This window comes from Canis aureus, chromosome 16, assembly GCF_053574225.1.
Source record: "Canis aureus isolate CA01 chromosome 16, VMU_Caureus_v.1.0, whole genome shotgun sequence".
In the NCBI taxonomy this organism is placed as follows: Eukaryota; Metazoa; Chordata; class Mammalia; order Carnivora; family Canidae; genus Canis; species Canis aureus.
The window spans coordinates 25,954,599-25,981,861 of NC_135626.1; the positions used below are offsets into that span (position 1 = coordinate 25,954,599).

General features: G+C 52.3%; 1 protein-coding gene across 3 annotated transcripts in view; it reads left to right on the plus strand.

Annotated features, from left to right (window-relative positions):
* TBX4 (T-box transcription factor 4) overlaps positions 1-27,263 on the plus strand; it is a 34,597-nt gene that overhangs the window by 340 nt on the left and 6,994 nt on the right. For 2 of the 3 annotated variants that reach the window (XM_077852374.1, XM_077852376.1), the window contains exons 2-8: positions 3,738-3,947; positions 4,742-4,836; positions 12,946-13,065; positions 14,101-14,248; positions 24,413-24,565; positions 25,549-25,637; positions 25,760-25,995. In XM_077852374.1, the coding sequence (XP_077708500.1) occupies positions 3,741-3,947; positions 4,742-4,836; positions 12,946-13,065; positions 14,101-14,248; positions 24,413-24,565; positions 25,549-25,637; positions 25,760-25,995 (1,048 nt within the window). In that variant the 5' untranslated portion in view covers positions 3,738-3,740. Of the gene's footprint in view, positions 1-3,539; positions 3,948-4,741; positions 4,837-12,945; positions 13,066-14,100; positions 14,249-24,412; positions 24,566-25,548; positions 25,638-25,759; positions 25,996-27,263 lie in introns of those variants that run through there. The other variant, XM_077852375.1, reaches the window with a different exon arrangement.

Genomic DNA, 27,263 nt, shown 5'->3' on the forward strand with positions numbered 1-27,263 from the left:
CCGGCAAGGCTGCAGGAGGATGGCGCGATGCGCTGCAGATCAGGCTGCCGCCTCGGCCCGACTCCCAGCGATTTGGGGCGCGAGCCCTCCTCGCCTCCGAGTAACGGGATGAATTGGGTCTAGCGACCCAAGGGCAAAGCAACGACAGCGCCAGCGCCAAAGGAACAAGGTTCAGCCGAGAGACGAGCGGAGCGGTGGTCTTGAAACTGGTGTTTGCAGAATAAGAAAGGCCAAGAAGAGGGCCCGGGCGATATCGTTGTAGAAGTGTGTGGTCGGAATGCTGGACTTCAGGGCCTTGGATGCAGCAGGCTCGTCAAAATTAAAGCAAGGAGCATCATATATAAATAATTATCGATGATCGAGAATTATCAGAATATGAGCAATTGCCAAAGAAACAGGGCTAAGCGGCAAAACTAACAGTACTCACACTTTAAAACAAGAATAGTAGTCCCTTTCAGAACAAAGTGAAAATTGTAATTCCAAATTTAAAAGGATTATAGACAAAGTAACTCCAAATACAGGAATAATTTGATAAGAACCATTGTATTAAAATAAATAGCAATAGTATAGGAAATAGTAACAAAGACAAAACTATAGGAAAAAGGTGAACAGTTTAAAATACTATTAAGGGAAACACTAATATTAGTAGTATCGATGGAATACTATCATATAATTTATTATTGATACAATAGTGAATTATTAAAATAAATATTAACCAAAATCTTTAGAGCAATACTAATATAAACAAAGACAGCAACAAGAATTGCTGGAATAATATGACAATTTATTACCAAGGTATTAATAGTCTCAACAACATGATAAATAATAGTAGAGTAATAGAAGTATCCTACCAATGGGATGAAAAATAATCAGACTATTGCGAACTACAGCAATATTACAAATTATGACAAAGTAACAAGGAATAATGATGTGATGAAAAATAGCCGGGGAATTAAGATCGTAACATTACAAATAATGACAAAGTAACAAGATATTGTAACGATGTGATGAAGAATACCTGGAATATGTGAACAATTCTAACAAAACAAATAATGATAAAATAACAAGTATTATAAGGATGTGAAGAAAATTAACATCAATTTTGAAAACAATAATACGACAAGTTATGGTAAATAACAATTTATTGAAACTGTGACAAAATAAACTGACCGAGGAGCCAGCAACGGAAGCATTTTAGGGGTTCCCAATAAAAATGAAAATAACAATAGATTAACGTGACCCATTCGAATACTAGATCTAATAATTACCTGGATATTAGTAACACCTTAGATATCACTAAGGTGCCAGGAGGCCCGAGAATGATGGAGCGGTGACAGGAAAGCAACGACATATTTAATAATGATGAATTAACAGATCAAACCAGTACTTTAATTTTACAGTATTAAAAATTAAAAGTACTAATCGTTTATGTGCTAGGATATTCTCAATGTCATTGAACTGACCAGAATACTGCTCTGAGAAGAGACATAATTAAAATATTTTAAATAATACAAAATGTTAATTCCCGCAGTGCAAGAAAAATATCACCAGTAATCTAGAGTGAAAAGTAAAATGCTCTTCTTAGTAAACGAGTTGGCTGAAAGCGACGGACCGAGCGAAAGGGCGCCGAGCCGGCGGGCCGTGTCCGCCCAGGGGTCCGCGAGGGGCGAGCGCGGAGGCTGCGGGCCGCGCGGGCCGCGGGCTCGGGCCGGTGCGGAATCCGGCTGCGCAGTTCGCGCCGGGCTCCGGGTCCGAGCGGAAGCGTGGGGACAGCCACTCTGGGCCGGCGGAGAGGGACGAAAAGGAAATTAGCGGGGAGCTCCAGCGACGGCGAGGGCGAGGGCGAGGGCAGCGGTCGCGATGTCAAGACGTCTCTCCGTGGCGGAGAGAAAAGGAAGAAGCGAGGGAGGGCACCACGCTGCCCTCGCCCCGGCTCAGAGCCGAGGGACCGGCGTCAGTGGATGCCGGCCCGGGACAAGCTCCGTGCACCGGACCGAGCGCGCCGGGCGTGAGCCAGAGGGCGGCCCTGCAGGCTCCTGGTGTGGCAAGTGCCCCGTAGAGGACCCAGTGGCCAAGGCAGCATTGAGCCAGGCGGCGCGTCCCCCTGGCCCCTGGGACTGGTCCCAGGTCCGCCGCACCTGGGACCAGTCGATCACAGGCGCTTATCCCGCTGGCCCCAGATACAATTGGAATCAGCTTGTTGGGCCAGAGTGTGCAACTCCCCTCATGGAGCAGTTTCCCCTTGCCCCGGGGGGGCTCCGGGTTTCCTAGGCTTGGCTGGGACCCCCCTCCCCCCGCAGGTGGCCCAAGGGGTATTGGCGCTGGCCCTGCCGGCAAAACTTGTTTCCTGCTGCCTGTGGCCGGAGGACTGGGAGGGCTGTCAGCTTTATCTTTATAGGCTTTTCCCAGCCTCAACTGGCCCAGGCCCCTTTTTATCTCCCTCGGTTGCACTTGGCTTGTTTACTTTGCGAGGCCCTGAAAGCCAGCGTCTAGGACCTGGGATGGGGAGGCCAGTGGGCAGGATGGTCAGAGGCCTGAGCCTTGGGATGCTCAGGGAGACCCAGGAGACAACAGGAAGAAGACAGGAGAAGGCAGAACATTCCTCCGCAAGAAAGGCAGCTAGGCGCTTAGAAACACCCACCAGCTCCAAAAGAAGGGAGAAGAGCAAAGAGGTGGAAAAGAGTAGAGATAATGCAGGGTTGCATCCATGATGGGGGCAGGCAAGGCAGGTCCTGCAGCCTGGACTCATCCTGATATCCCAGGACCAACTTCTAGAAGGCAACAGGCACTGGGCAGGCTGGTTCTAGATTCTTGGGGAAGGATGGCTATGCCTGGAAGCAGGACTAGGTTGTGCCTGTGAACTGGCTGGGGAGGCCCTCAGTCCTTTGCCCCAAAGCAGAGCCCTTTGGAGCTAAAGTGTGACTGCATGAGCCCAAGAGTGTGAATGTGTGGACGAGGCTGGGGGTCCCTGGCCCAGTTCAGGGTCTGAATCAGAGCTGCCCTAGGAGAGTGTGGCTGTTTGGGTGACTAGATGGTTCTGTGTGGGTGCTTGTGTCTGGGTGTGAGGATGCATGTGCCTGTGTGAGGGACCCATGGGGTGACTGTGTGTGAGAGTGGGAATGTACAGGAGTGAAAGCCTTTGGTTCAGGAAGGCTTTCTAAAGCATCTGCTCTAAATAAATAAATAAATAAATAAATAAAATAAAGCATCTGCTCTAAAGCAGATGGGGGAGCAGGAGCCTGAGGGACTGCCCCGCCCTGGGACCCTTCTGCAGGTGTGGAACCCCAGAAGCCCAGGACCACCCTCTTGGCCTGGTCTTCTGGTGCCCACCCTGGAAGTGTCCTGGCTGCCCTGGCCTGAGAGTGGAACAGCAAAAAGAGACGGGGGGCCTCAGGCTCCACTGGAGCCCAGCAAGAGGGAGGGATTGGGGGTGCAGCTGGGGCAATGCCGAGAGGGCGGTCCTTCCCCCAGACCTGCTCATCACACAGCCCCACACCCAGGGGCAGGCAGACCTTGAACCGCGCTCAGACCCTCCCAGGTCCAGAACCCAGAAGGAGGAGGCCACGGTCCTACCCTCAGTATTTTCTCCCTCCCCCAGCTCAGAAGGGGGCGGTGTCCACGTGCGCCAGGGCTGCCTTCCGCCGGACCCCAAGTCCCCCGGCTGCACTGGAGCGGGCTGCGGGGCCTCTGGCGAGCGTGGACCCGGACATGTGACGCGGTGTGTGCTGTGCCCGCAGGAGATGCTGCAGGATAAGGGCCTGTCGGAGAGCGAGGAGGCCTTCCGGGCCCCGGGCTCCGCGCTCGGCGAGGCCAGCGCTTCCAACGCCGCCAACGCCCCCGAGCCCGCGCTGGCTGCGCCGGGCCTCAGCGGAGCCGCGCTCGGCAGCCCCCCGGGCCCGGGCGCCGACGCCGCCGCAGCCGCCGCCGCCGCCGCCGCCGCAGAGCAGGTAGGGACCCCTGGCCGTCGGGCAGAGGTCGGGCGTCGTCGGTCTGTCTGCAGGGCCGCCCGAGTCTGCCAGGCCTCCCCGACGAGAGCAAGGCTCGCCGCCCCGGGATCTGGCTGCGTCCCGGGCCGAGCGTTCTGCTCCGCGGGGACGGGGCTCCCGCTCTCCGCCTTCCGTCCCTCTTCTGCTTCGCCCCTTGGGGCTACTCGGGGACCGGCGGGGGTGGGGACGCTGGTGGCCGCGGGGCGAGTCCCGGCCGAGTGTCCAGCTCCGACTACGCCGAGAGGGCAGGGGCGAGAGCCTGGCACGGGGTGGGGAGGGGGCAAGGACGGATCCCAGCCAGTGCGAGCGGGGCCGCCGCGGGGCCGGGGCGGAGAGGGTCACGGGGATAACCTGACGGTCCCAACGAACCGAATCCGTCTGTGCGGGCCCTCGGCCTGCGTGGGTCTGGCCGCGGGGATGCGTGTCCTTCCTGGGTCTGTGTGTCTGTCCGCAAGGCTACCTCCCGCACGTGGAGTGTTGATATTTGTGTCGTGTGTCATCTACCCTGGCAAGTCAGTATGTGTCCTCTGCGGACCACCATAGATAGGTGCAGCTCCGAAGGAGAGGGTTTCGGCTCCTGATTAAATTTTGAAAAATTCGTCAGGGGTATGGTGTAATTTTATGAAACGAAACCTTCAGGCATGGGGTCCTGGGCTGGCAGTACTGTGTATATATAGTTCTGTGCTCTTGTCCTGAGGCCCCGCGTAGAGCTGTGGCCCAGGTGGACGTAAGTCCCCTTTCCCTCTCATCCCTAGACCATCGAGAACATCAAGGTGGGCCTGCATGAGAAGGAGCTCTGGAAGAAGTTTCACGAGGCGGGCACCGAGATGATCATCACCAAGGCGGGCAGGTCAGCGCTGGGACATTTACTTGGGGGATGGAAGATGACTGGTGGGAGCGATGGGGATCCTCAGGAGCTTCCTTAACAGTCCTCTCCGGCTTCAGCCAAGGGAGCCACAGGCATCCCCTTGGCTGCTCAAGCCTTAGCCCCTACACGTTTGGCAACTGGGCTGAAGCAGAACTTCCCCAAGGGGATCCTCCTCTAGGAAGCCGAGGGGGGATGGAAGGATGGGAGGGCAGCACTATGCAAATAAAATGCAAATAAGGATCCCCACATCCTAAGAGGTCCCAGTTCCAGCACTATCAGCCTCCTGGGGGGCTGCTTTGTCCTCTTTCTTTTGGGAACCTGCCCAGTTTCTCAGGATTGCATTGACTAGGGATCCGGAGATGGGCCCTCAATAGATGGAGGAAGGGGACTTGACCAAGTTTCCCTATTTCCATAACTTTTCTGGGGCAGCATGAACCCCAGATCTCTCATCCCAGGGCCACTGCTCCTCTTTGCCCCCTCAGCCAAGGAGAGGGCACCGCTGGGCCCTGTGTGTGTTGTTTAGGGAGCAGCTCTCTGGTGACTGCCAGACATGATGATTTATAAAGTGGAAACATCTTTAAAATGCACTGGTGTCTGTGGGAGAGAGCCTGGATGAGGGTGTGAGAGGAGAGAGATGCAGAGGGGGCAAGACCAGAGAGATTCGATGGGGGGCCAGGAGTCTCGGGTGGGGCAGGAAGGACCAGACCAGCATTATTCAGTGGAGGGGAACTGCTGTGGGCAGAGACGCTGGAAAGTTCAGGTGTAGGAACCGCCCCCCCCCACTTACTCACATTTGATTTTGGTCCCTGGGGGACAAGGAGGTGTGAAATTGTCCCCTGGCCTGGCTGTGGGCCCATAATAGGGTTTTCCAAGGAGTAAATAGGGTTTTCCAAGGTGAAGCATCAAGGGCCAAGGATGAGGAGTCAGACCTCAGCGGCTTCCAGCTCCACTCAGCGGCTTCCATCCAGCAAGGTGCTTGGATCTCTGCCCTCTCCTCGTCCCCCTCTGCAAAATAATACATACAATTATATGCAAAGCACCTAGCAAGGCTCCTGGCACATGTAAGCCTGCCATAAATGCTAGCTAAAATTAATTGAAATTAGAGAAATGCCTGGTATCCACTCAGCATTTTTCTTCTACTTTTTAAAGAAGTCGTGCTGAACTGCTCAAAGAACGGTGTGCTGTTCTAAAGAAACAAAAAGCTGGTAGTTTGCAGTGTGTAGTGTGGCTCCTCTAGTCTGCTCTCCGGCAGGCCTTGTAAGGTTTTCTTTGTTTTGTTGGGGGTAAAGGTCTGGGTGCTTGGCCACGCTACCCAGGCAGATGGCAAAGCTACCTGGAGCCTCTATCAGGAGAACAAGCAGGGGAATATTAGTGCCTGAATTTGCTGCATTTGGGAGATGGGGAAAGAGGTTGCACTAGGGCAACCTGGTAGAGGATGCCACTTGGAATAGTCCTCTTGAGGACAGTGGGGAGCCAGGTGTCACAAGCCTTGCCTCCTCCTACCTGAGTGCACTTGGACAAGTCTCTAAACTTCCTGTGGCTTGGTAGTGTTGGGTAAAACAGCTGGTGACTGTAGACTTACCTGCCATCCTTCGTTTCTTGGTTACTGTGAGACTCATACCTGGGGTCACATGAGCTATGTATGGTAAATTGTTGAGTGGATTATAGGTGTGAAGAGGGGGAATTTATTTCTTGTGACTGTTGAGGTGGAGGGAAGGAAAGAAGAAAGAGAAAGATCCAGAATTTCCCCTTTAAGGCAGCAGAAATAACCTTGTCTTTTGAAAATAAATGGCCATCGTGTTCTTGGGGCTCCCCCGGCCTCTGCCATTTAAAACAAAAGGTATTTTTGATTCTCCTCAGTGGGGTTTCCTGCATCTGATTGGGTCCTCTTCCTTCTCTTTCCCCAACACAGACACACACACACACACACACACACACACTTCCAGAGGTGACTAGCTTCAGGCAGATGTTTGTGCCTGATCCTAGTGGAAGCTTAGAGATGGGCCTCAGGGAATGAGGATAATAATTTTTAAATGGCTGCGATGAAGTTGACCAATTATGGTTTCCTCACACTCTTTCATTTCTCTGGCAGACAGTGATTCTTGCACCAGGTCTAGTCCTTAAGAAAGTCATTAGCCTCATCGCTCCTCCCCGTGGTCCTCACAGGCCTTCTTCCCTCCTGCCTAGCTGCTTGCTGACCTCAGAGACCACATTGGTGGCTCTGACCCCCCCACGGAACCCTCCCCCTTCACTGCCTCCTTTGCATGGGCAGCCTCAGGGGTGCTGTGCTGGGCTCATGGCTCTTCCACATCCTGTGGATTCCCAGTTCTCTTATTTGTGTCTCTATCGGCACCCTTCCTGGAACACCTGCGTGTCTCAGCAGATGGCCTGGACCCTTCTCCTGAACCTTGAATCACAAATTCCTAGACTGCTTGAGCTGGAGGGGAACCATGAGAACATAACCTGACCCCAGAGAAGGGAAGACACTTGGCTCTTAGAGATAGAAGCAAGATTGGGCAGGTGCCAGTCTACACAAGCCAAGCAGATGATGATCCACCCCCAGAATGAAACCCAACTTTGAGAAATTCCCCTCCTTGCTTATTTTCAAGGCCATTCAATGTTGCACTGCCCTAGGGACCCTGGCTGGTCAGGGCATGGTCATTGCCGTAGGGTGAGGGAGAGGCAGGCCCTGGAGAAGGGGAACTGGAATGTTCTCATACTAATGTATCTTTGGGTCATAAGCCTCTTGCCTTAAGCCCTCAGAGATCTGAAGCCCAAAGGAAAATAGTCCCCTTCATCGGATAGGGGCTTTGGATTCTCAAACCACTTGATTTAGGGAAGAAAAGGCCAATCACATCAGGAGACATCAATTTCCGAACCCTCAGTAACTCCTGATGTCAGGTGTAAAATGGGCCAGAATTTTCCCAGCCAGTTTCTGCCCCTCTCAGTCTCCTGCATGCACAAGTTTTCAGCCCTTTACTCCACAGAGCGGACCCCTCCCCTCTCTACCTCTTTCATATCCCCGCCAAGCCTGATACATGTGAGAAACTGCATTTGCTCCCAAACATAGATAAAAGTGAGCTCCACAAAAATTTAAATATAAACCTCCCAAAAATGAAAATTTCCTAACCGTTTGACTGCTCTACTCCTAGGTCATGGCTTTGCCACCAGATAAATCTCCACTATCAGCCTTCATAGCCTGTTGAGTTCAATGTTGCTTGTGTTAGTGACAGTGAATTTGCGTTTGAAAAATGAACTACCGATGAGAACTCCTGTTGAACCTGTATTGTTTGTTATTCTGAGGCAAGGATTTGGCCCAGCTTAATCCCGGGCTTCAAAGCCAATTGCCCTCGCTCTGTATACAGAGCGTCAGAGCCCAGTGGCGTGGGTGATAAGACAAGTAAGGGTTGAAGACACTGGGAAAGTGGATTGGGGAGAGAGTCCTTTGATCTCTTTCTAAAGTATTTTCTGAAAGCAAAAGTCTATCAGAAGGAAGTGTCTTTAAAAAAAAAAATCTGAGAAGCAAGTGATCTTCCAAAACAGCATCCATTCCACACACTCTCACTCCTGCCCCCCCACCTCAGGGAAAATATTTCTTAAAAATGCTTTGAGTGAATTAGAAAACTGTGTGTGTGTGTGTGTGTGTGTGTGTGTGTGTAAAGTGGGAATATATTTTGAAGTTTTGCCGTTGCTCTCAGAAATCATTTGGCCCTAGAAGGTTTGGTCTCAGGTCTCTAGACAACACCAACGACACAGCGCCCCCTCCTCCAGCAAACTGAGCCTTGGTTGATGGGCCCTAGACTCTTCCCAACATGCTCAGAAATCTCAAGATTCCCAGACACTAGGGATAGAAAGAAGGGTGGAGTTTTCTGCGGACCCCCATCCTTTGCCTGCAAACCATTCCTTTCAGGCTCTGGGCTCTACCGCTGGTGTATACATCATGTATGTGTGTGCATGATATATACACAGGGCTAATTTTCAATGTCCATTTTATTGAAGTGGAACATTTCTGCATAAAAATGAACATATCTTAACTGTCCAGCTCTATAGACTTTTACAAAACGAATACCCCCAATCAAAGCACCACCAGATAAGGAAAAAGAACAGAATCGTCTTGTGTGCCTTCCCCCACCACCACCACTCCCCGCCTCCCTGGAAGCGCCCCTCTCCAGACTTCTCACCCCTTCGGTTTGGTTTTGTGGCTTCGTTTAAGAGAAGGCACATTAGCTGCTCCTGGGCTTCTTGGCCCCCAGAGAAAGTCCGGCTGCCGTCGGGCTTGGCTTGGGGGCCTGGCTAGGTGGAGAGAATCTGGCTGGTCCGCTAGGTCCGACTTACTCTCCGCAACCGCCCCCCCCCCCCTTCTGGATGGGTTGGGGGCTTGTAGGTCAAGGCCAGGAATTTGGCTACGGCCACATTTGGCGGGGGAGCCGGGAGCCCCTGTGGCTCCCTCGCCCAGCTGAACTCGCACGTCCCCTCTCAGCAGCGAGCGAGCATTTAAGGGGTTGTTGCCAAATCCCAAGGCCCCGAATCCCTTGCCCCGCGCCCCGCAAGCCTCCCACGCCGCCGAGAAACGTCCAAGGAAGCTTATCTTAGCAGTTCATTCTAAAACCATTTCCGAGTATGAAGCAGATAAAGGCTCCAGCCCGCACCCTTTCAGAGCCTGTTTCATGATCAGAGGAGAAACCCCGGCTTTCATCTCCTGCCGGGCGGCGGGGCGGGCGGCTTGTTTATTCCCCGGCGAGGCCGTTTCCGCGTGTGCCGGGAGCGCCTCCGTGCCGCGGGGCCCGAGCCCCGAGGGGGCGCCCGGGGCGCAGACCCGAGGCTCGCGGGGCGCAGGCGCGGTGGGGGAGGGGGCTTGAGGGCGCGGGACTCGGGGGCCTTCGGGTGTGGGGGACGGGGGGCAGGCGAGCGCTGGCGGCGGGGCAGAGGGGGCGCCGGCGGCTCAGTCATCCCGTCTTCCTGGCCCTCCCGCCCCGACCCAGGGAGGCGTTCATTGCCCCCGCAGACGGAGGCTTCAGGGGGCATTTATGTCCTCGCACCCCATCCTTTCATCTGTTTCCGTAGAGTGGGCCTTCACAGTGTAGGGGGAGCCCGAGGATGTCACAGCTCCTGCACCCAGCTTCGCGTCTGTGGCGAGAGTCCTGCCCACCTGGTGCACGCTCCCTTGCTGGGTCCCTGGGCTCCACTGCTAGCCACCCCTGGCACCCAGGGCAGATGCCTTCAGCCCGCAGCAGGAGGTTTAGGACCGGCTGGGTGGACCGTGTGCTTCCCCTGCACACCCAGCCTTTCGCCCACACGGGTGTGCCCTTCCTTCCGCTGGAGCCCCAGGCGATGGGGAAATGATAGTGCCCAGGGCCAAGGCTGTTGTCTGGCTGTTCTCAGAAGCAGCCACCAAACTGGGCCCTAGTGGAGAGGGAGATACCTGTTCCTGGGAAGGCAGTGGGGCTTGCTCAGCAGGAGTCTTCAGCCTGGAGCAGTGGACTTCGGAACTCCGGAACTCCTGCTTTCAGACCAGATATCCCATCCCCCTCCCTGCTTCTAAGGGCTGCTGCTCTAGGAAGAGGGGACTTGGTGGGCAGGGGAGGCAGAGGCCAGGAGACGCCTTCCTTCCCTTCCTCAGCTCTTGGCAAAACCTCCCTCTGGGGGCTTTCAGTCAGGAATCTGGTCCATAGTCAGCTTCTAGGAGAAGCCAAACCACAGGACACCAGTTCCCTGCCTTGGGGAGCTGAACACAGGCTGCTTATGGGCCTTCTAAATACCAGCCTGGCCCCCTGAGCTGCAGAGATGAAGTGGAGTAGGGAGTAGGAGAAGGTGAAGGTCCTCCATCCTCCAGCCTAGGTTATGAGGACTATTCCAGTGGCAAGGAGCCACTTTCTCCTGGACCCTCTTTGTAGATCCTGGCCTGGGGGGCAGCCACGCCCGCCCTCTGCTATTGCCACCTGGAGTTATTACAGGAGAAACAGGCTAAGTGCAGGGCACTGGTGCCAGGTCAGCCAAACACAGCCAGGGCCACCCCATTTTGTGGCAGTTTCTGTAGCAGTTACAAAATGGTGGCCTGGGGGGGGGGGGGACAGGATTCTGGGCCTTCCCCCAGGGAGGAGGGGAGGTGAGGCAGCTGTGGCCTTCCCTGGCTCCAGCTTTAGGCCTATCAGGGGAGAGGCTGGGCCAGGAGAGAAGGTGGTGCAGGCTCCAGCCGTGCCCCCAGGCCGGGCAGGGGCTGGTGAGCAGGAGGCAGGATTGGGTTCCTGAGCCCTCTCACTTCCCCCATTCCTGAAGAGGGGGTGGGGTGGACATTTGAAAATGCTTTCAATTGACATCTGAGACAAATTCTTCCACACGGTTTATAAGTCCCTAGACTTGCAGCTAGAACTTCCCTCCTCCCTCCAGGCACGCACACATGCACACATGCGCACTCCACTGTGTACTCAAGGACACGGGCTTGTGCATACACACGGCTGCACACCTCCCACATCCCTGGCCCACTGCAGTGCTCTCCTGGGCCTTTCCTCCCACAAGAGAGAGGGTGACCAGACTGGGGCTGGGCCAGGGAGAGAACTGAATCCCTCACCTCAGAGTCCTGGCCTGGGCTTGCTGCAGGGTCGGCTGGCTTGTGGAGGCCTATTGAGGCCTCCCTTCTGGAAGCCCTTCCTGTCTGGGTAACTAGTACCCCTGTTGACAAAATGGGGAGCTTCAGTCATTTGAGATGTCCAGGACAGCTTCTCTTGAGGTTCCTCCTTAGGAAGGTGTCTGAGGAGAATTGTGAGGAACTTCTGTCTGCCCTCTGGGGAAGTCCAGTGTCAGGGACCTGGTGACCAGGGGGGCAGGGCTGTGCCCCTGCAGGGAGATGTACATGCTATTATACAGCTGTGGGTGCTGGGGAAGCCCTTCTCTAGAACATTCACTGAGCTTCAGGTCCTGGACAGTCTTAGCATGGTCTGTGGAAACTGGATAACTTCCTGCTTTTCGATAAGTCAATTTTCACAGAGGAAGGTCATCCACTGGTTCACAGAGGAAGGAGTGCAGTGGGGGCCAGTGGTAAGAGTCACAAATGGACTCTGTTAATCTTACACACCAACCTATATGAGATAGGTAGTAATATCCCCATTTTAAAGATATGAAAACCAAGGCACACACAAAGAGATCCATACAAGTTGCCCAACGCCTCACAACTTGTCAGTGGCCCATGGCACCGTAGTTCTAGAATCTGTGCTTTTCTCCGTGAGGCTCCTGAGCTGACTTCCCGTGGTACCCCAGTTACTGTGCATGGGCCCAGGTGAGGTCTTCGCACAGTTAAATACTCTTGCTAAACACACCAAAAGAATCCAGAGACCCAGCCACACTCCCCTGTTTTCCTGTGTGTTGGTTTGAGGCCTGAGGTCTTCCACAAAGACAAGGCCCAGAGGAGACACCCCATTGATTACAGAAGCTGCTGATAGGGATTGCGAGGTCTTTTGCTCTGATTCCTGTAATGGCACCCCAGAACTTTAGTTGTGTAGGGACGGGCAAAGGACAGGAGGGAAATTCAGCAGTCAGGTTGGTGTTGAAATCCTCTCTCATGACCCTGGGGGTTTCTATGCTTTAGCTACTCATAGCCAGTAGGCCTAAATATTAAAGGATAATAGGGGAGAGGGAATTGCATTGCAGAAGTCATGTAAGCCCTCTTCCTAGACACAGCTCCTGGGTACACAGCTATACAGCTGGTGCGGCCCTTCCCTTGTGTAGGGGGAGACTGAGGCCCTACCAGAGGGGAGTGCCTTACCCAGCTCACACAGTTCTGATCGGGGCCAGTCTCTCTCTCTAAAGATTTTTATTTATTATTTGACAGAGAGAGAGAGAGCCAGAGAGCACAAGCAGAAGGGACAGAAGAGGCAGAGGGCGAAGCCGACTCTCCTCTGAGCAGGGAGCCTGATGCAGGGGCTGGATCCCAGGACCCTGGGATCATGCCCTGAGCTGGAGGCAGACACTTAACTGACTGAGCCACCCAGGTGCCCCGAGGCCAGTGTCTCTTAAGGCCTCTGTCCCCTCACCCCTGTGTGCCATCTCTCCTGGTTCTTTGTCTGTGCCTCTGCCTCACACCTTGGCTTCCCTCAGGAGGATGTTCCCCAGCTACAAGGTAAAAGTCACAGGCATGAACCCCAAGACCAAGTACATCCTGCTGATTGACATCGTCCCTGCAGATGACCACCGCTACAAGTTCTGTGACAACAAATGGTAAGAACCTGGGACCCTCACATCCCCTGTCTTCTCTCAACTGTCTGTCGTCACCACACACATTCCCCACCTGATGTTTGGTCCAGGAATCCACCAGTTAGTTCAAATGATCGCACAGACCCCAGGCTTGGGAACCGAGCCTGCAGGGGCTGAGGGCCACGTGGGCAAATGTCTGCACATCTGCTGCAGGTGGGGCCAGGACTGGAAACGAGCTGCAGGGTTTGAGGGGTTGTGGCTTTCAAGGGTCTGTTCTCTCCCTGCAGCTGTGGACAGGCAGGATTGGAGACTATGCGTGGTGTGACAGTCACCAACACTGGATGGTTCTAGGCTCTGGTCGTGCTGCACTGGGGACGGGGATGGGAGCCATTTCCTTGGGGGACTATGATATGGATGGTTATTATATAGGTGCCTGGTCTCTTTGCTGCTTTTCCTTATCTTCATTGTCTGGCTGTGAGCCCTCCTTTTCAGCTGTTGATCCAGAGTGAGGGGCAGCTGTGTGCTGGTTGGATGATGGGACCCTTTGGCAAGGGGCTGGGGAAAACAAATGGGTTGTAGGGCAAAACTAGGGCAGGGTAAATAAATATGGGGCTACTTTTCCTAAGGCCATCCCCTTAGTACCCTGGCTGTCCCCAGAGCCCCAGACAGCACCCAAGGAGAGAGAGGGGCTGAACAAATTAGCCGCTAGTCAGGATGTGGGCTCCACAGTGGGTGAGTGGTAGGATCAGCAGGGACTGGTCTCAGGAGGCAGGATTCAGGGGCCAGGTCCTGCCCAGGGCCATGTGTCTATTTCTTCTCTCTTTGGATTGCTTGATCATTCTGAGAGACAAAAGAGGTTCGGAATTGCTGCTGCTCCTCAGCACTCTCTCCTCTGACCCTCATGCCTACTCACAAAGTCCTAAATTGAGAGTATAGGATGAGCAGTGATTTTTTTCCTTCAGGTTTATGGGGATTTGCTCTCAGAGGGGACAGGGAATCTGGGGCTTTTCCAGAACCCAGAGTAATCAACCGCCATGGTTCTGTTTGCTCTGTTGGCAGGATGGTGGCGGGGAAGGCTGAGCCTGCCATGCCAGGACGGCTCTATGTCCACCCCGATTCTCCTGCCACTGGGGCCCACTGGATGCGGCAGCTGGTCTCCTTCCAGAAGCTGAAGCTCACAAACAACCACCTGGACCCCTTTGGCCATGTAAGAGAGAGCCTGCCTGACCTTGAGAGCCAGTCCTGGTGCATCGCTGGGCGCAGGGTGGGGGATTGGGGGTGGGTGCTGGGTCGGGGTGGAGATATGGAGAATCCACTCTGGGGATCCAGCTCCAGGCTTTGGCACTTGCCGGGCTGGACTGGAAGGAGCAGGGGGTCTGAGTCCCACAGCTGTACATCCTTCTCCTCACACTTGCTGGCTGGGTAACTTTGGGCAAATTTCTTTCTTTCTTTCTTTCTTTCTTTCTTTCTTTCTTTCTTTCTTTCTTTCTTCTTTTTTTAAAGACTTATTTATTTATGATAGAGAGAGAGAGAGAGAGAGGCAGAGACACAGGCAGAGGGAGAAGCAGGCTCCATGCCAGGAGCCCGATGTGGGACTCGATCCCGGGACTCCAGGATCGCGCCCTGGGCCAAACGCAGGCGCTAAACTGGGGAACCCCTGAGCCACCCAGGGATCCCCCACTTTGGGAAAATTTCTTGGCCTCTATGAGCCTTAGTTTCCTCATCTAGAAAACTTTCATGGTTGCAAGAATTAACTAAGAGAATATGCATGAAGTACTATGCCCATGAGAGGCTCTAAATAAATGGCAGCTATGACAAGGATGATGATGATGGATCAAATCTCTCAGCTTCAGTTTCCCCAAATTTGGCCTTACTGGAGCCTAAGACAAGCTAACTTTCTTGGGAAAGAGTCACTGATGACTTCTGAAGCCTTTCTCTGGCCTGTGCCGTCTGCCCGGCCTGGCAGTCCCTGCCCTCTGGAAGGGAAGGCCTCGCTCTGGCTCCTGTGGCAGTTCCTTCCTGGCCATGCCTGGGACCTGGCTCTTACAGGAGAGACTCTGAAGCCCCAGGGATGCTGTTGCTGACGCCCCATCCAGGCTGCTGAGCCTCATTCTTTCCCCATCTGGCTCTGGCAGGCCCACAAAAAGCATTTTATGTGGAAATTTTTAGCTCAAGTGTGTGGCAAACTGAAGCCTGGGGACCTGGTATTATCCGCCAGGGCACAGGCCCTGCCTGTCTCCACTACCCACCATTACTCTGAAAGGATAGGGTGGGGTGTGGTGGAGCACGGGTGCCATAGAGCCTGCTGGATGCAGTTGCCCAGGCTGTACACGTAACACTCAGGGTGCAGATGGTGGTAGGGGAAACAAGGGTGGGGAGTGTGCAGGTACGTGCCTCTTTTATACCTGAAATCTATTTCTGGGGTGCTGTGTGCAGATCAGAATTCTGTGAATCATAGTTCCTCATGGAAAATGCTAGCAATGGTCATTTCTGATTGATTGGCATATAAGACAAGCAACTCTTAGTTCTCATTTCCTCAGAGTCCGTTTGGTTCTATTCCGAGTTAGTAATCTATAACCAAGCAACTAGGAGAAAGCTTAATTAACATAATTAACTCCCTCCTTTTCCATTTTGCAAGGAGCACAGGTTTTGCCCTGCAAGACAGGCAGGTGCTATCGGGTGTGTGGCAGAAAGGTGCAGCCCTAACCTTTCCCTGGGGGTGGAGACAAGCCACCAATCTAATGGGAAGGGTTGGCCAAGCCCTTCTTCCAGAGCTCAGGGCCTTTTCATGGAGGGACAGAAGGGCCTCTTACCGGGCACTCTCCTGGTGGAGACTTTGCTCCCAGTTGGCTCCTACCTGGCCTCCTCTGCTTGCCCAGGCCATGGCATTAACGTGGAAAGGTTAGCAAGGGTCTTTATGGTGGGATTTCAGGAACCTAGTTGGCAGGCACCTCTGCCCACAGCGGCACACATGGACCCCATGGGACAGACCACTGGGGTGAGCAGAGAGCTTGGCCAGAGCTGGATCCTTGAGTGAGTGGCCAAAATTACCTAAGGATCAAAGTTCTGGTGAGAAGTTTGGATGCATAGCTTGCTGTCATGATTCCCAGCTGCAGGGTTGCCTCAGAGGACTCTCCTACCGCCCCCAACCCTGACCTTGGCAGAAAGTGGCAGGGGTGGGACTCAGGTGGTTGAAAACCTGGCCTTTTTCAAGAAGTGGGAGAGAGACCTGGGCTTGGTAGCCCAACAGATTTTTGCAGCCTGGCTTGCCTCTGTGGCTCTACTGGAGTCTGTAGGGGTTGGCAGTAATCCTGCATATAGTCTTGAGTCTGAGCCAGTGGGGCTGCCTGAGAGGCTTGTGATGTTGTGGTGCCCCTGGCTCCACTTGCCATCCTGCCTGGAGCTCATGTCTCCTTGGCAATAGGGATATTCCTCCTAGTAATCCAGCTTGCTGTCTAGAGGGTTGGGATGCAGAGCATCTTTCTTTTCCTCTATCGCTGCATCCACCCAACATGAGCAGCTTATTGGTTATAGCACACCGTGAATGGTGGCAGGACTCAGAGACAAGGTGATTGTCTCAGGGGCTGGGAGGAAAAGAGCCCTCTTGGACATACACCTGTGTCCAGTACAGAATTCTTTTGGCTTCTCCACCTGTCCTTCTGTACACAGGGCTTGAGCTGTCACATCTTCAACTATGTGGAACATCACTGGAGAGGGAGCAGCTTTTGGCCATACAGGCAAGGGCTGTGGAGCATGAACTGGATGTTCCTAGATAAGCCATGTGGACCATGGCTTTCTGCTCGTTGGCCTGCACTGAGGGAAGTGCTGAGCTCCTCATCACCCTGCCCAGCTTCTCAGGGCAGGAGCCTGGGAAAGAGCCAGCTCCTAATATGAGTCTGCCCCAAACAAGCCCCTCCTGCACTGTTCACCTCCACAGTTTCAGTTTTCCCTAAAATCTCCCAGACCTCGAGGAACTTTCTCAGGCAAATGACCTTTGGTCTTTTCCCTTTGGTCTCATAGTATCTTGGGGGTTTTAGCTGTTGCCTTTCATTTGCAGCCTTCCCCTGGGGAGAAGGGTCCAGGGTCCGGGCGAGGGCTTGGGCTTGGTAGTCGGTCCCCCGTATAGGGAACAGGGACCCCTCAGACCAGGGCCCCAGTTCAGCTCCACTCCTATTCTGCTGCCCACAGAACCTGCCCACCTCTTGCCTCCTACTTGCACCCCCTCCCACTCCTGGCAGGGTCCTGGGCCCAGGAATGGTGACATGGTAAGAGAAGCTGCTTCAGGAGATTGAGTAGGTAGGGCCTGCTGCCTCCAGCAGGACAGGGAGATGGCTGGGTCTTTTCTCCTCATCTGGAGGCAGGGAGCAGATGGCTGCAGTGGGGTGTGTCTCTGTGTCTGTGCGTGTGTTCTTGTGAGCAGAGAGATGGCCTTCACCACCTCTTGTGTCCCAGGGCTCCCAGATTGCTGGGGTGGAAGACCAGATTATGATTTCCGACATAGTGAGTAACTGTTCCAGAGGCTGACTTAGCTCCAGGCTGGGTGCGTGGGCCACAGCTCTTTGGTCACCAAGTGGCACAGTCCCCTCAGTGTGCCACTTCCTCCTGGGACCACATACTCTTCACCTAGTTAGTTACCCCTGAGCCTTGGGGTCCAAGCTCAAATGTCACTTCTTTGGGGCAACAGTTCAGGGTCCCCCTTACATGCTCTCAGATCACCTTTCTGTCCTAGGACATACCACAGTTAGAATTTTATTTTTTTAACGATTTGTTCATTTATTTTAGAGGGGAGGGGCAGAGGAAGAGGGAGAGAGAATCCTAGGCAGACTCCCCTCTGAGTGCAGAGCCCGACCTGGGGCTTGATCCCAGCACCCTAAGATCACAACCTGAGCTGAAACCAAGAATCGGATGCTTAACTGACTGCATCACTCAGAGCTCCTAGAATTTTATCCTTATTAATAAAATTTGGTTTTGAATAAGAAATACAGTCACATGATTTAAAAATAAATCAAGGAATAAATTAAAATGTGTGTAATGAACCATTTTTCTCCTCTGGTTCCCTATCCACCAGTTTCTTCTAATCCCTGCCACCAGAAACGACTGTTACTACTTTCATTTTGGCATTTCTTTTTGCATAGACGAGCAGAGTACAGAATCTCAGATCCTTTCTCTTATACACAAAAGATAGCGTACAATAAATGCTTTTTGCAGCTTTCTTTGTCAACAGTATAAAATGGAGATCATCCCATTCCTGTAGAGCTTCCTCTAATTCCTTGTCTTATGGCCACATAGAATTTCATCATGCAATTGTTCCATAAATTATGTAGCTCATCCTTATTGGAGAAATTAAGAGGCCAATGTTTGCTCTTTCAGCTACACTTGTGTGTTATATCATTTTACGCCTGTGTCAAAGATCTTTGACGTGATCGTGACGAGTTGCTTGCTCAAAGGGATATTTGGCATTATGGCTTGTGGTTTCGCCTTCCCTTGGAGTGTACTGATGTGTATTCCCACCACAGCTACTGTAGCCTCACCAACAGGTGGGAGAGACCTTGTGGACTTCTGCCCGGCTGATCGGCAAACTGTAGATACCGGTGGTAGTTTCAATTTGTATTTCCTTTATAATAAGTGAAGTTAGCATCTTTTTCCCCTTCTGTGAACTGCTGTCCTTATCAATTGCTCATTTTTCTCTCAGATTTTTGAACACTTATCAATTCTAGGAGCTTGTATACATTAGGAAGATTTAGCCTCTGTATGTGATAGGAGTTGCTCGTATGTTTTCCCTATTTGTCATTTGCCTGGATTTTGAGCAATTGAATGTCCTTACCCTTCTTTACTTATAAGGAAGATTTCTTATGTTTTCTTCTAGTATTTTATGGATTTATTTTTACATTTAAACCATTGATCCTTTTGGAATTTATTCTGGCATTCAATATGAGGTGTGAATCCAACTTTTTTTTTTTTTTTTTTTTTCCTAAAGAGCTATCCAGTTGTCCTGACACCAATCATTGACCGATTCTCTTTCCTCCTGGCTTAGGATGCCTTATTTCTCTGCACTAAATCCTCATGTGAATTTGTGTCTGTTCATGTGCCAGGGCCTTAACTGTTGAAACTTCACGATAGGTTTTCGTGTCTGGCAGGGCTGGTCCCCCATCGCTCTTCTTTTGCAGAGTTTTCTTGGCGAGGCTTATCTATTTTTTCATATGGGCTTTAGAATCAGCTTATAGTATTGAAAAAGAAACTGATTTGTATTTTTACTACAATCGCTTGAAATTATAAATTTCCTTAGGGAAGATTGATAGGAATGCCTTTCTCTTTGTTGAAGTCTGCTTTTTGTCTTTCCAAAGTGTATCCAAGTGTTCTTCAGAAGGACCCACACATTTTCTGTTAGGTATTTCATCTTGTTCGTTACTATGACAAATGCAGTCTTCGTTCCAGTACATTTTCTCACTACTTACTTTTGCTTGAGTTTTGGATTCCTGAATGACTTACTCACTTGATAGGAAACCCCAAGGTTTTAAATCCCCATTGTGTCCTGGTGCCTGGCACTGTGTCTGGCACGGTGGATGCTGGTAAGCAGTAAGTGAATGAGAGAACCCACTGAAGAGGGTGGTATTTAAACAGAGAAGGCATGTCCTCCGCCAGGGGCTGACGTCCCTCCAAAGCTTATTCTGTCAACTTGTCAGGGGGTACCCAGAGCTACTGATCTCTCTCCCTCTTTTCTCCTCTTTTTCTCAGGGCATATGCTGTGCCCTGACAATGTGCCGAACCCTTGCCGATGTCCCTCCAACTCCAGATCATGTCTGGTGCTCCCCAGCCAGGTACATGTATGAGCTCAGGCTCAGAAATTAGTACCAATTCTAGCCCCGCCTTCCACTGGCTGTCTGAGGTTGGGCAAATGCCTTCACTTCCCTGAGCCACAGTCCCTCATAGGTGTTTGATGCGTCTCATAATAACGCCTACTTTATAGGGTTGCTGTAAAGAGTAATCATTTGATGTGTGTAGGCTCCTCAGCACAGGACCTGGCACATAGGCTATGCTCCGTAAACAATGCAGTGTCTGTGAGAGGAGGCAGAAAGGTTTCTGGGCCCTGGTTGCTGCCCTGGAAGTGAGGCCTTAGGCATATCTGGCCAAGGCCGTGCGGGTTGGCTAATGGGCTGCCCAACTCAGTTCTAGTTTGGATATTCTTTCAGCCAATCGCTTACCTTTCTGGTTCTCAATTTTTTCTTCTTTTTTGTGTAAACTGTGGATCCTGTGTCTGTCCTTACCTCTTTGCAGGACTGGAGAAGGATGATGAAGGTAGTCTTAGAAAGTAAAATTATGAGACAAGGGAAAAATCTGGTTTTGATATATGACAAAATGGACATTGGCCACACTTGTGTGGCTAGCATCCAGATACACTGTGTTCTGTGATGGACATTAGAGCCTGGTGAATCCTTGACTCTTACAGTGTTTGGTTGACACTTTATCATTAATTTCTGAGCATGTTGTTGAGAGCAGTGTGTGCTCTCTCCAGGGCCATCTGGAATCTTCTCAGGATTCTGTCTCCAACCAGCTATGTGTTCCTGGGCAAGTCACGTTCCCACTATAAGCCTCCTGTTCTTCATCTGTAAATTAAGAGGTTGGACTAGAATGATTTCTAAGGTCTGCCTCTCCATGTCCTAATGTTCTGTGATTCTAATACAGATAAATCTGGACCTCATTGACCAAGCACGCTATGGTGATCTCTCGAGGAGATGGATGTTTGGCGCTATCACAGTTGTTAAAATAGAACAGGCTTCTGAATTGTAGCCAGAACATAATGAATCCCATTTCTGTAAAACAATGATGGGACCAGTCATGTAGTGGGGTTTGTTGACGTGGCTGGTCCATTTGGCCCAACATCCTCTGCCACAAATATAAATGTAAGATTCTGGCAAAAGAGATTAATGTGGCGCCGGAGGAACTTCCGAGTAAAGCCAGGTGTGAGTCACAGAGTTGGTTTCACATTCTCCTGGGCTGTTGGGGCTGAGGCACCAGTTTCAATTTGCACTGGTTCAATGAGTGAGACTTTCTTCCAGACACCTGTCCAGGTTCCAGGCTGTCTGAGTTAGGAGAGGTGTTTGGGACCACTTCTTAATCGAAGGCTTCACTTAACAGATAGGGACCCCAATGCATGGAGAGAAGGAGCTTGCTTAAGACTTGCAGCTGGTGAGCAGAGACCCATAGAAGCTTGCTTCTGGATCCTTCCTAACTCCTCCGTGTCTGAGATTGCACTCCCCCAGTGGCTCCATCCTGCCCTTGTAGGTCTGGCACTTTTTTTCTTTCCGTTTTTTCCTGCCAGGCAGTCTGGTTCCCTCCCCTGGAAGGTGTGTTTGGCAATCTCACCACTTCAGTCAATGGAGAACCTTGTCTGATAGGCTAAGGAGTTTGGCCTTTAGCCCAGGGGGCAAGAGGGAACCATCAAAGGTGGCATTATTAATATAAGACATTTAGTGAGCTTTAAATGCTGGCAGGAATGGGGAGGCAAGAGGAGGAACTACAAAAGGCCCTGCTCTCAAGCAGTGATCAGTCTTCCTGGATGAACTGGAAGGTTCTAAGCAAGAGAGTGACCTGATCTGATGTGTAGGAGGTGACAATGGAGAGGAGGTAGATAGAGACAGGAGGGAGGTGGTCCTAAACCCAGAGAGAGATGACTGGGGGGCTGAATCAGGGCTGCATAGTGGGAATAGAGAGGCTTTTTTATCTTGAGGATGAAGTCACGGGACTTGGTCACTGACCAGACCTGGAGGTTGAGTGTCAGTGAGGAGCAGGGGAGCTGATGATACTCAGGGCTCTGGCCAGACTGATAACAGCCCAGGACTCCTCAGGTGGCAGAGGAGTGGGGTGGATGCCATCACTTGTCTGAAGGTGTCCTTAAGGGACAGCTCAGCCTCACTGTGCGGGGGCCTGGATCTGCCCGAGGCCCTGCAGTCCACTGTCTGTGCTCCCCCCGGCCCTAGGAGAGCTGGCATGAGCAGGAGCTAGTCCAGCCACTCCAGAGCTGCAACATATGAGTGCTCACAGAGAGGTGGTCTGTGCTCAAGTTTAAACTCTATTTTTAAAAAAATAAAAATAAAACTCTATTTTTGACCTAAAAAATGCCTTAGAGGTCACCTTGTCTCTATTGAGTGAAGGAAGGTAGGAGAGTCAGGGACAGAGGGTTTGTGGTCATGGCCCAGGTCTTCCCACTCTTGTAGTCCTGCCTTGCACCTACTAGCTCCTGTCTTGGGATAAAGGAAGCCAGAGGTACTGAAGGAGTGAAAGATATTGCCCTTTCTCTTGAGGAGCTTATAATTTAATTGAAGGGACAAGAAGAACAGGAAGCCAGTAGGAAGCAGCCAATCACCTAGTAGACAATGCATGGGGAAGAAGTTTCAGAATCAGGAGTTCAGAACAGGACTTAGTGATCTGGGAAGGCTTCATGGAAGAGTTGGGCCTTGAGATGATAACCCCAGAAGGTGAGAGGGAATGGGAAAGGAAGATCAAGCAGAAGGAACTGCATGTGAAAAGGCCCAGAGGTGAGACTCTGGGGACTTTTGGAGACATCTAGGCCACCTCCCAGGTGTTTAGTTTTCAGGTCTTCTGGGAACCTAGGTCCTGCAGCTGGGGGACAGTGTAGGGGGGACAGAGTAACCTAAAGGGACTGGGAGGCGTTTCCCAAGACCCATCCCTCTCCCTAGCCTCCTGGAAATGGATGTTCATTGAGGCCTCCCAAGGCCGAACTTGTGTGTCCACTCTGAGTTTTTTTACCTGGCAGGCTCCCAGTTGAGCAGTGGGTCCCCAGCTGCAGGACCTGGCATGGGGTTGGGGTACCTGCCCTGAGAGGGTCCAGAGGTTTGTCACTGGGGATTGAAGGGGGCACGGCCAGTTGTAGGAGGCAGAGAAGCTAGCTCCTGCTGGATAGAATCACCCAGCCAAACCAAGGAGCCCAGGGAAGGTCAGAGGCCACAGCCCAGATCCTGATGCACCTACTCTGTAGCTGAGTCTGCACTCTGGGCTGTCTCTGTCCTGAGGGCATGCCAGACATGGGGCCTTCCCAGACTAAGGCTTCTGCCTTTGCTTGCCGTGGAAGGGCCTGGTCCTGTCCCTTCTTCTGGCCCTCTGATCGCTCAGGGGTTTCATCTTGCACCAAACCTGGCCCTGGGAACTGGGAAGGGTGGGAACTAGCAGGACTAGCCAGGAAGGGGCACTCCTAGAAGGAAAGGGAGGAGAGACAGGAGCTCAGAGAGTAGTGGGGCTGGAGGGCCAGCCTTGCCCCGCCAGGATAGGAGCCAAAGGGTTAACAAAAACAGCGGTGCTGATAAAATGCCCCAAATTCCTGGTCCTGCCTCCAATGGGGAGGGCGTCTGGCAAATGTCAACGATAAAAAATACATTTTAATGGCACATGATGCAGCCGCTACCGTGGGGCACAGCCGAATGAAGCAGGTTTGCAGCAGCAACTACTGTGTGTTATTCCAGGGGCTCCTCCGAGGCCAGGCCTCCTGGGCTCTTCTTGCCTGGTGGGGTGCCTCCCCAGGCCCAGCCATCCTCAAGGATTCATGGGTGTGTGGGGCCTCTGGCCTTCTCTGGCATTATTCCTAGAACTTTGCTCTCTCCTACCTTGGCACCTGGAACTCTAGCCCATGATGGAGGCTCCAGGCTGTGAGCTGCATCTAGCAGGTCTGAGGGCAGCTCAGTCTGGTGCATCTAGGTCTCCCCAGAACCCCTGCAGCAGGCCTCTGCAAATGTTGAGGCAGATGAAAAAAGCCCAAGTGGGATACTTTCCTCAGCTCCTCCCCCATTCTGCGTACCCTGGCAGGTATCTCTAGGAAAGGCAGGTCACAGGGCAGGCAGTGCAGAGAGAGGAGTGGGAGGAGCAGGGAAAAGAGGCAGCTGGAGTAGGAAACCTGAGGGAGATAAGTTATATATTGGGATGACATTTTACAAATATGAAAACGGAAGCTCAGAGAAGTCCAGTGATTTGTCTGAGATCATACAGCAGGTCCGTGACCTCCTCTGGACTTTTGCCTACAGTTTGGAATTCCACCTGCTACACTGAGCTGAGGTCACTTGGGCTTTTAAACCATTCAGTTCTCCATTACTGCCGTGAAACAACTTATGCCATCGGGAAGGTCTTGGGGCCGGGCATTAGGTCTGGAGCAGAGAGGCTGAGTGGTGATCATCGGGTCTGAGCTGGGGCCCAAGAGCCTGCTTCTTCACTTGGGAGCATTAGCACCTTTCTGGCCTGTCCCAGAAGTCAGGCCCTGGAGCCTGGGCTTTTAGGAGAGTGAAAGCCAGCCCAAGGCCAGCTGACTGAGACCAGGCATAGAGGGTGGGGACCTGGAGCTCTGAAAGAGATCCTTCTCTTCCAGATCATCCTCAACTCCATGCACAAGTACCAGCCACGGCTACACATCGTGAAGGCTGATGAGAACAATGCTTTCGGCTCCAAAAACACAGCCTTCTGCACTCATGTGTTCCCAGAGACTTCCTTCATCTCTGTGACCTCCTACCAGAATCACAAGGTACAGCCACCTCCTCCGTGGCCCCCACCACTGACCCTGCCTGGCATTTCTGTGCCACTACAGAGGAGGCAGGAAGGGAAGCCTCCATGCAGTGAGTTGGAGGCACCCTGGAAATCTGTATTGTCCCTCAGAGCAGTGAGAAAGCAACTGATGAGCAGGAAGAGAGAGCAGCCTCCCAAATCTCCAGTGCGAAGTAATTATGGGGAATGGACAAAGTTGAGAACTGTAAAAACCAAGAGTGTGGAGCTTGCCTTGTGGCTTGAATGTTAGGCTGTTTTGTTCTATAACTTTCTTCGCCCTGGTGGGATTTGAAGATCAGATTCTGGGCCTGCCAAGAAAGGGGAAATAATGGGGAAAGGAGCCTCAGGGCACTGTCAGCTGTGTGGGAGCCAGGAGACTGAGCCTTCTAGAAGCCCCTCCCAGGCTGTGGTCAGAGGGGTCCACACCCCCTCCCCAGCCTGACCACTCCAGATGGCCTCCAATCCCTGCACTGGCCACTCTCCCCTGTCTCTCCGCCTTTGACCATGCTACCCTTCTCGGGGCTTTTCACATCATGCACGTTGGGACTGGAAAGATGGGCTGGGGATATTGGGGAAGGGCCATAGGATATGGCACATTTGAGGCAAAAGAGTCAGATTTGCATTCAGTATGACCACTCAGAAGCTGATGTGGCAGATGCACTGGATGGGGTGACACAGATGGGAAGCTGTTGCAGGCACGCAGGCAGCACGGTGGTAGGAGAACAGGAGAGACAGTCAGAAGGTCTGTAGTAAGTAGGGTGGGTGAAAGCCAGCAAGGAGCCAGACGTGAATGCTGCGCACAAGGAGGACCCAGCAAGACTGCCGGCTGGGCTGGCCAAGGGCTGGTGTGGGCAACTTCCCGAGACCCTGCCGCAGGCTCCACATGGGCCTGGGATGGGGGAGGGGGGCCAGAAGCCAGCCCAGTCCTCTACCCCAGCCACTCTGCGTGTCCTCTCCTGACAGATCACACAGCTGAAGATTGAGAACAACCCTTTTGCCAAGGGATTCCGGGGCAGTGACGACAGTGACCTGCGCGTAGCTCGGCTGCAGAGGTGGGGCTGCCTGGCCTGGGGTGGGGGTGGGGAGGAGCTCAGCCTGAGTTCCCACACACAGACCTGGCAACCCTCCGAGTATCTTTACTGTCTTCCTGTCGCTGTGCTCCCCACCTCTCCAGCAAAGAATATCCTGTGATCTCCAAAAGCATCATGAGACAGAGGCTCGTCTCCACCCAGCTCTCCGCCAAGCCCGATGTCAGCCCCCTGCATGGTGCCCACCAGGCGCTCCAGCACTACCAGTATGAGAATGGGGCTCACATGCAGTTTGCTGCGGCTGAGCCACAGGACCTTCCCCTCAACACCTTCCCAGCCCAGAGGGACTCCAGCCTCTTCTATCACTGCCTGAAAAGACGAGGTAGCGCTCTCCTAGTCCGGAAGCCCTAGAGGGTCAAACGAGGGATAAAGCTCTTCCTATAAACGCTCTCCACTATCCATGCGAACATGCATGGGTGCACACGTGTGTGAACATACATCTGTGCACGCATACACACACGCGCATGCGCACACCCCTAGTTATTTTGTGGCGTGGGAGAACAAGCCTGGAGGGTTAGGGACCGTGGCTAGGCTTAGTGCAGGGATGTTGATTCTTGATTTTATTTTATTTTTAAAGATTTTATTTATTTATCCATGACAGACACACACAGAGAGGCAGAGACACAGGCAGAGGGAGAAGCAGGCTCCATGCAGGGAGCCTGATGCGGGACTCAATCCTGGGTCTCCAGGATCACGCCCTGAGCTGGAGGCGACGCTAAACCGCTGAGCCACCCGGGCTGCCCTGATTCTTGATTTTAATGCAGTCTTTAGAGTCCTCACAGACAGCTCGTGTCCTTGATGTTCCCAGTCCCCCTCCCTGTTGGCACCCCTCTCCAGTGCCAGGTGTTGCTTTACAGCCACTGCTTGCAGAGCCTCCAGGTGTGGGCAGATCACCCAAAGTCAGGTGGGCTCTGTCTCTAAGCATAGGGGGAAGCTGAAGTCTTCATAGTCCAGAGGTTTTTGGATTGGGGCTGTCAGTTATCAAAGCAACCTCAATCCTAAAACAGGGATGACCCAGAGTCATGGGAACAGGCTTCTCACGTCATCATACCAGGATCTGCAGAGGCTTCTTGAGAATAGAAATAAGTTATTGTGGGTGTAGATTGGGTTCCAGGAAGACAGGCAAAGAACTATTTTCTTTTTCTTTGAAGAAGAGGAGCCCTGAGCTGGGAACTGGAACATCTGTGCTCTGGTACCAGTCTCGGTTCCTCCATCTATAATACAGACAAATAGTGTTATACTAGAAGAATTTTCAAGGCCCCTGAAATTCTCTTGGGAATGAGTTTGGGAGGCTTTTCCTTAGAATCCAGAATGTTCTCTCCACCTAGCTCCTAGGGAGCAACTGGTGGAGCTCTGAGGATCCTCTGCTCCAGTCCTATCAGAACGAATGCCCTAGAGCAGGGGATGCTAAACCGTGGCCCTTGATCCAAATCTAGGCTGTTGTCTGGTTTTGTTTGGCCTGTGAGTCATAAAAAATGCTTTTACAATTTTTTAATAGTTGAAAAAAAAAAGGATGACGATTCATGATATGTAATATTAAATGAATTTCAAAATTTTAATATCCATAAGTCGAGTTTTATGGGAACACGG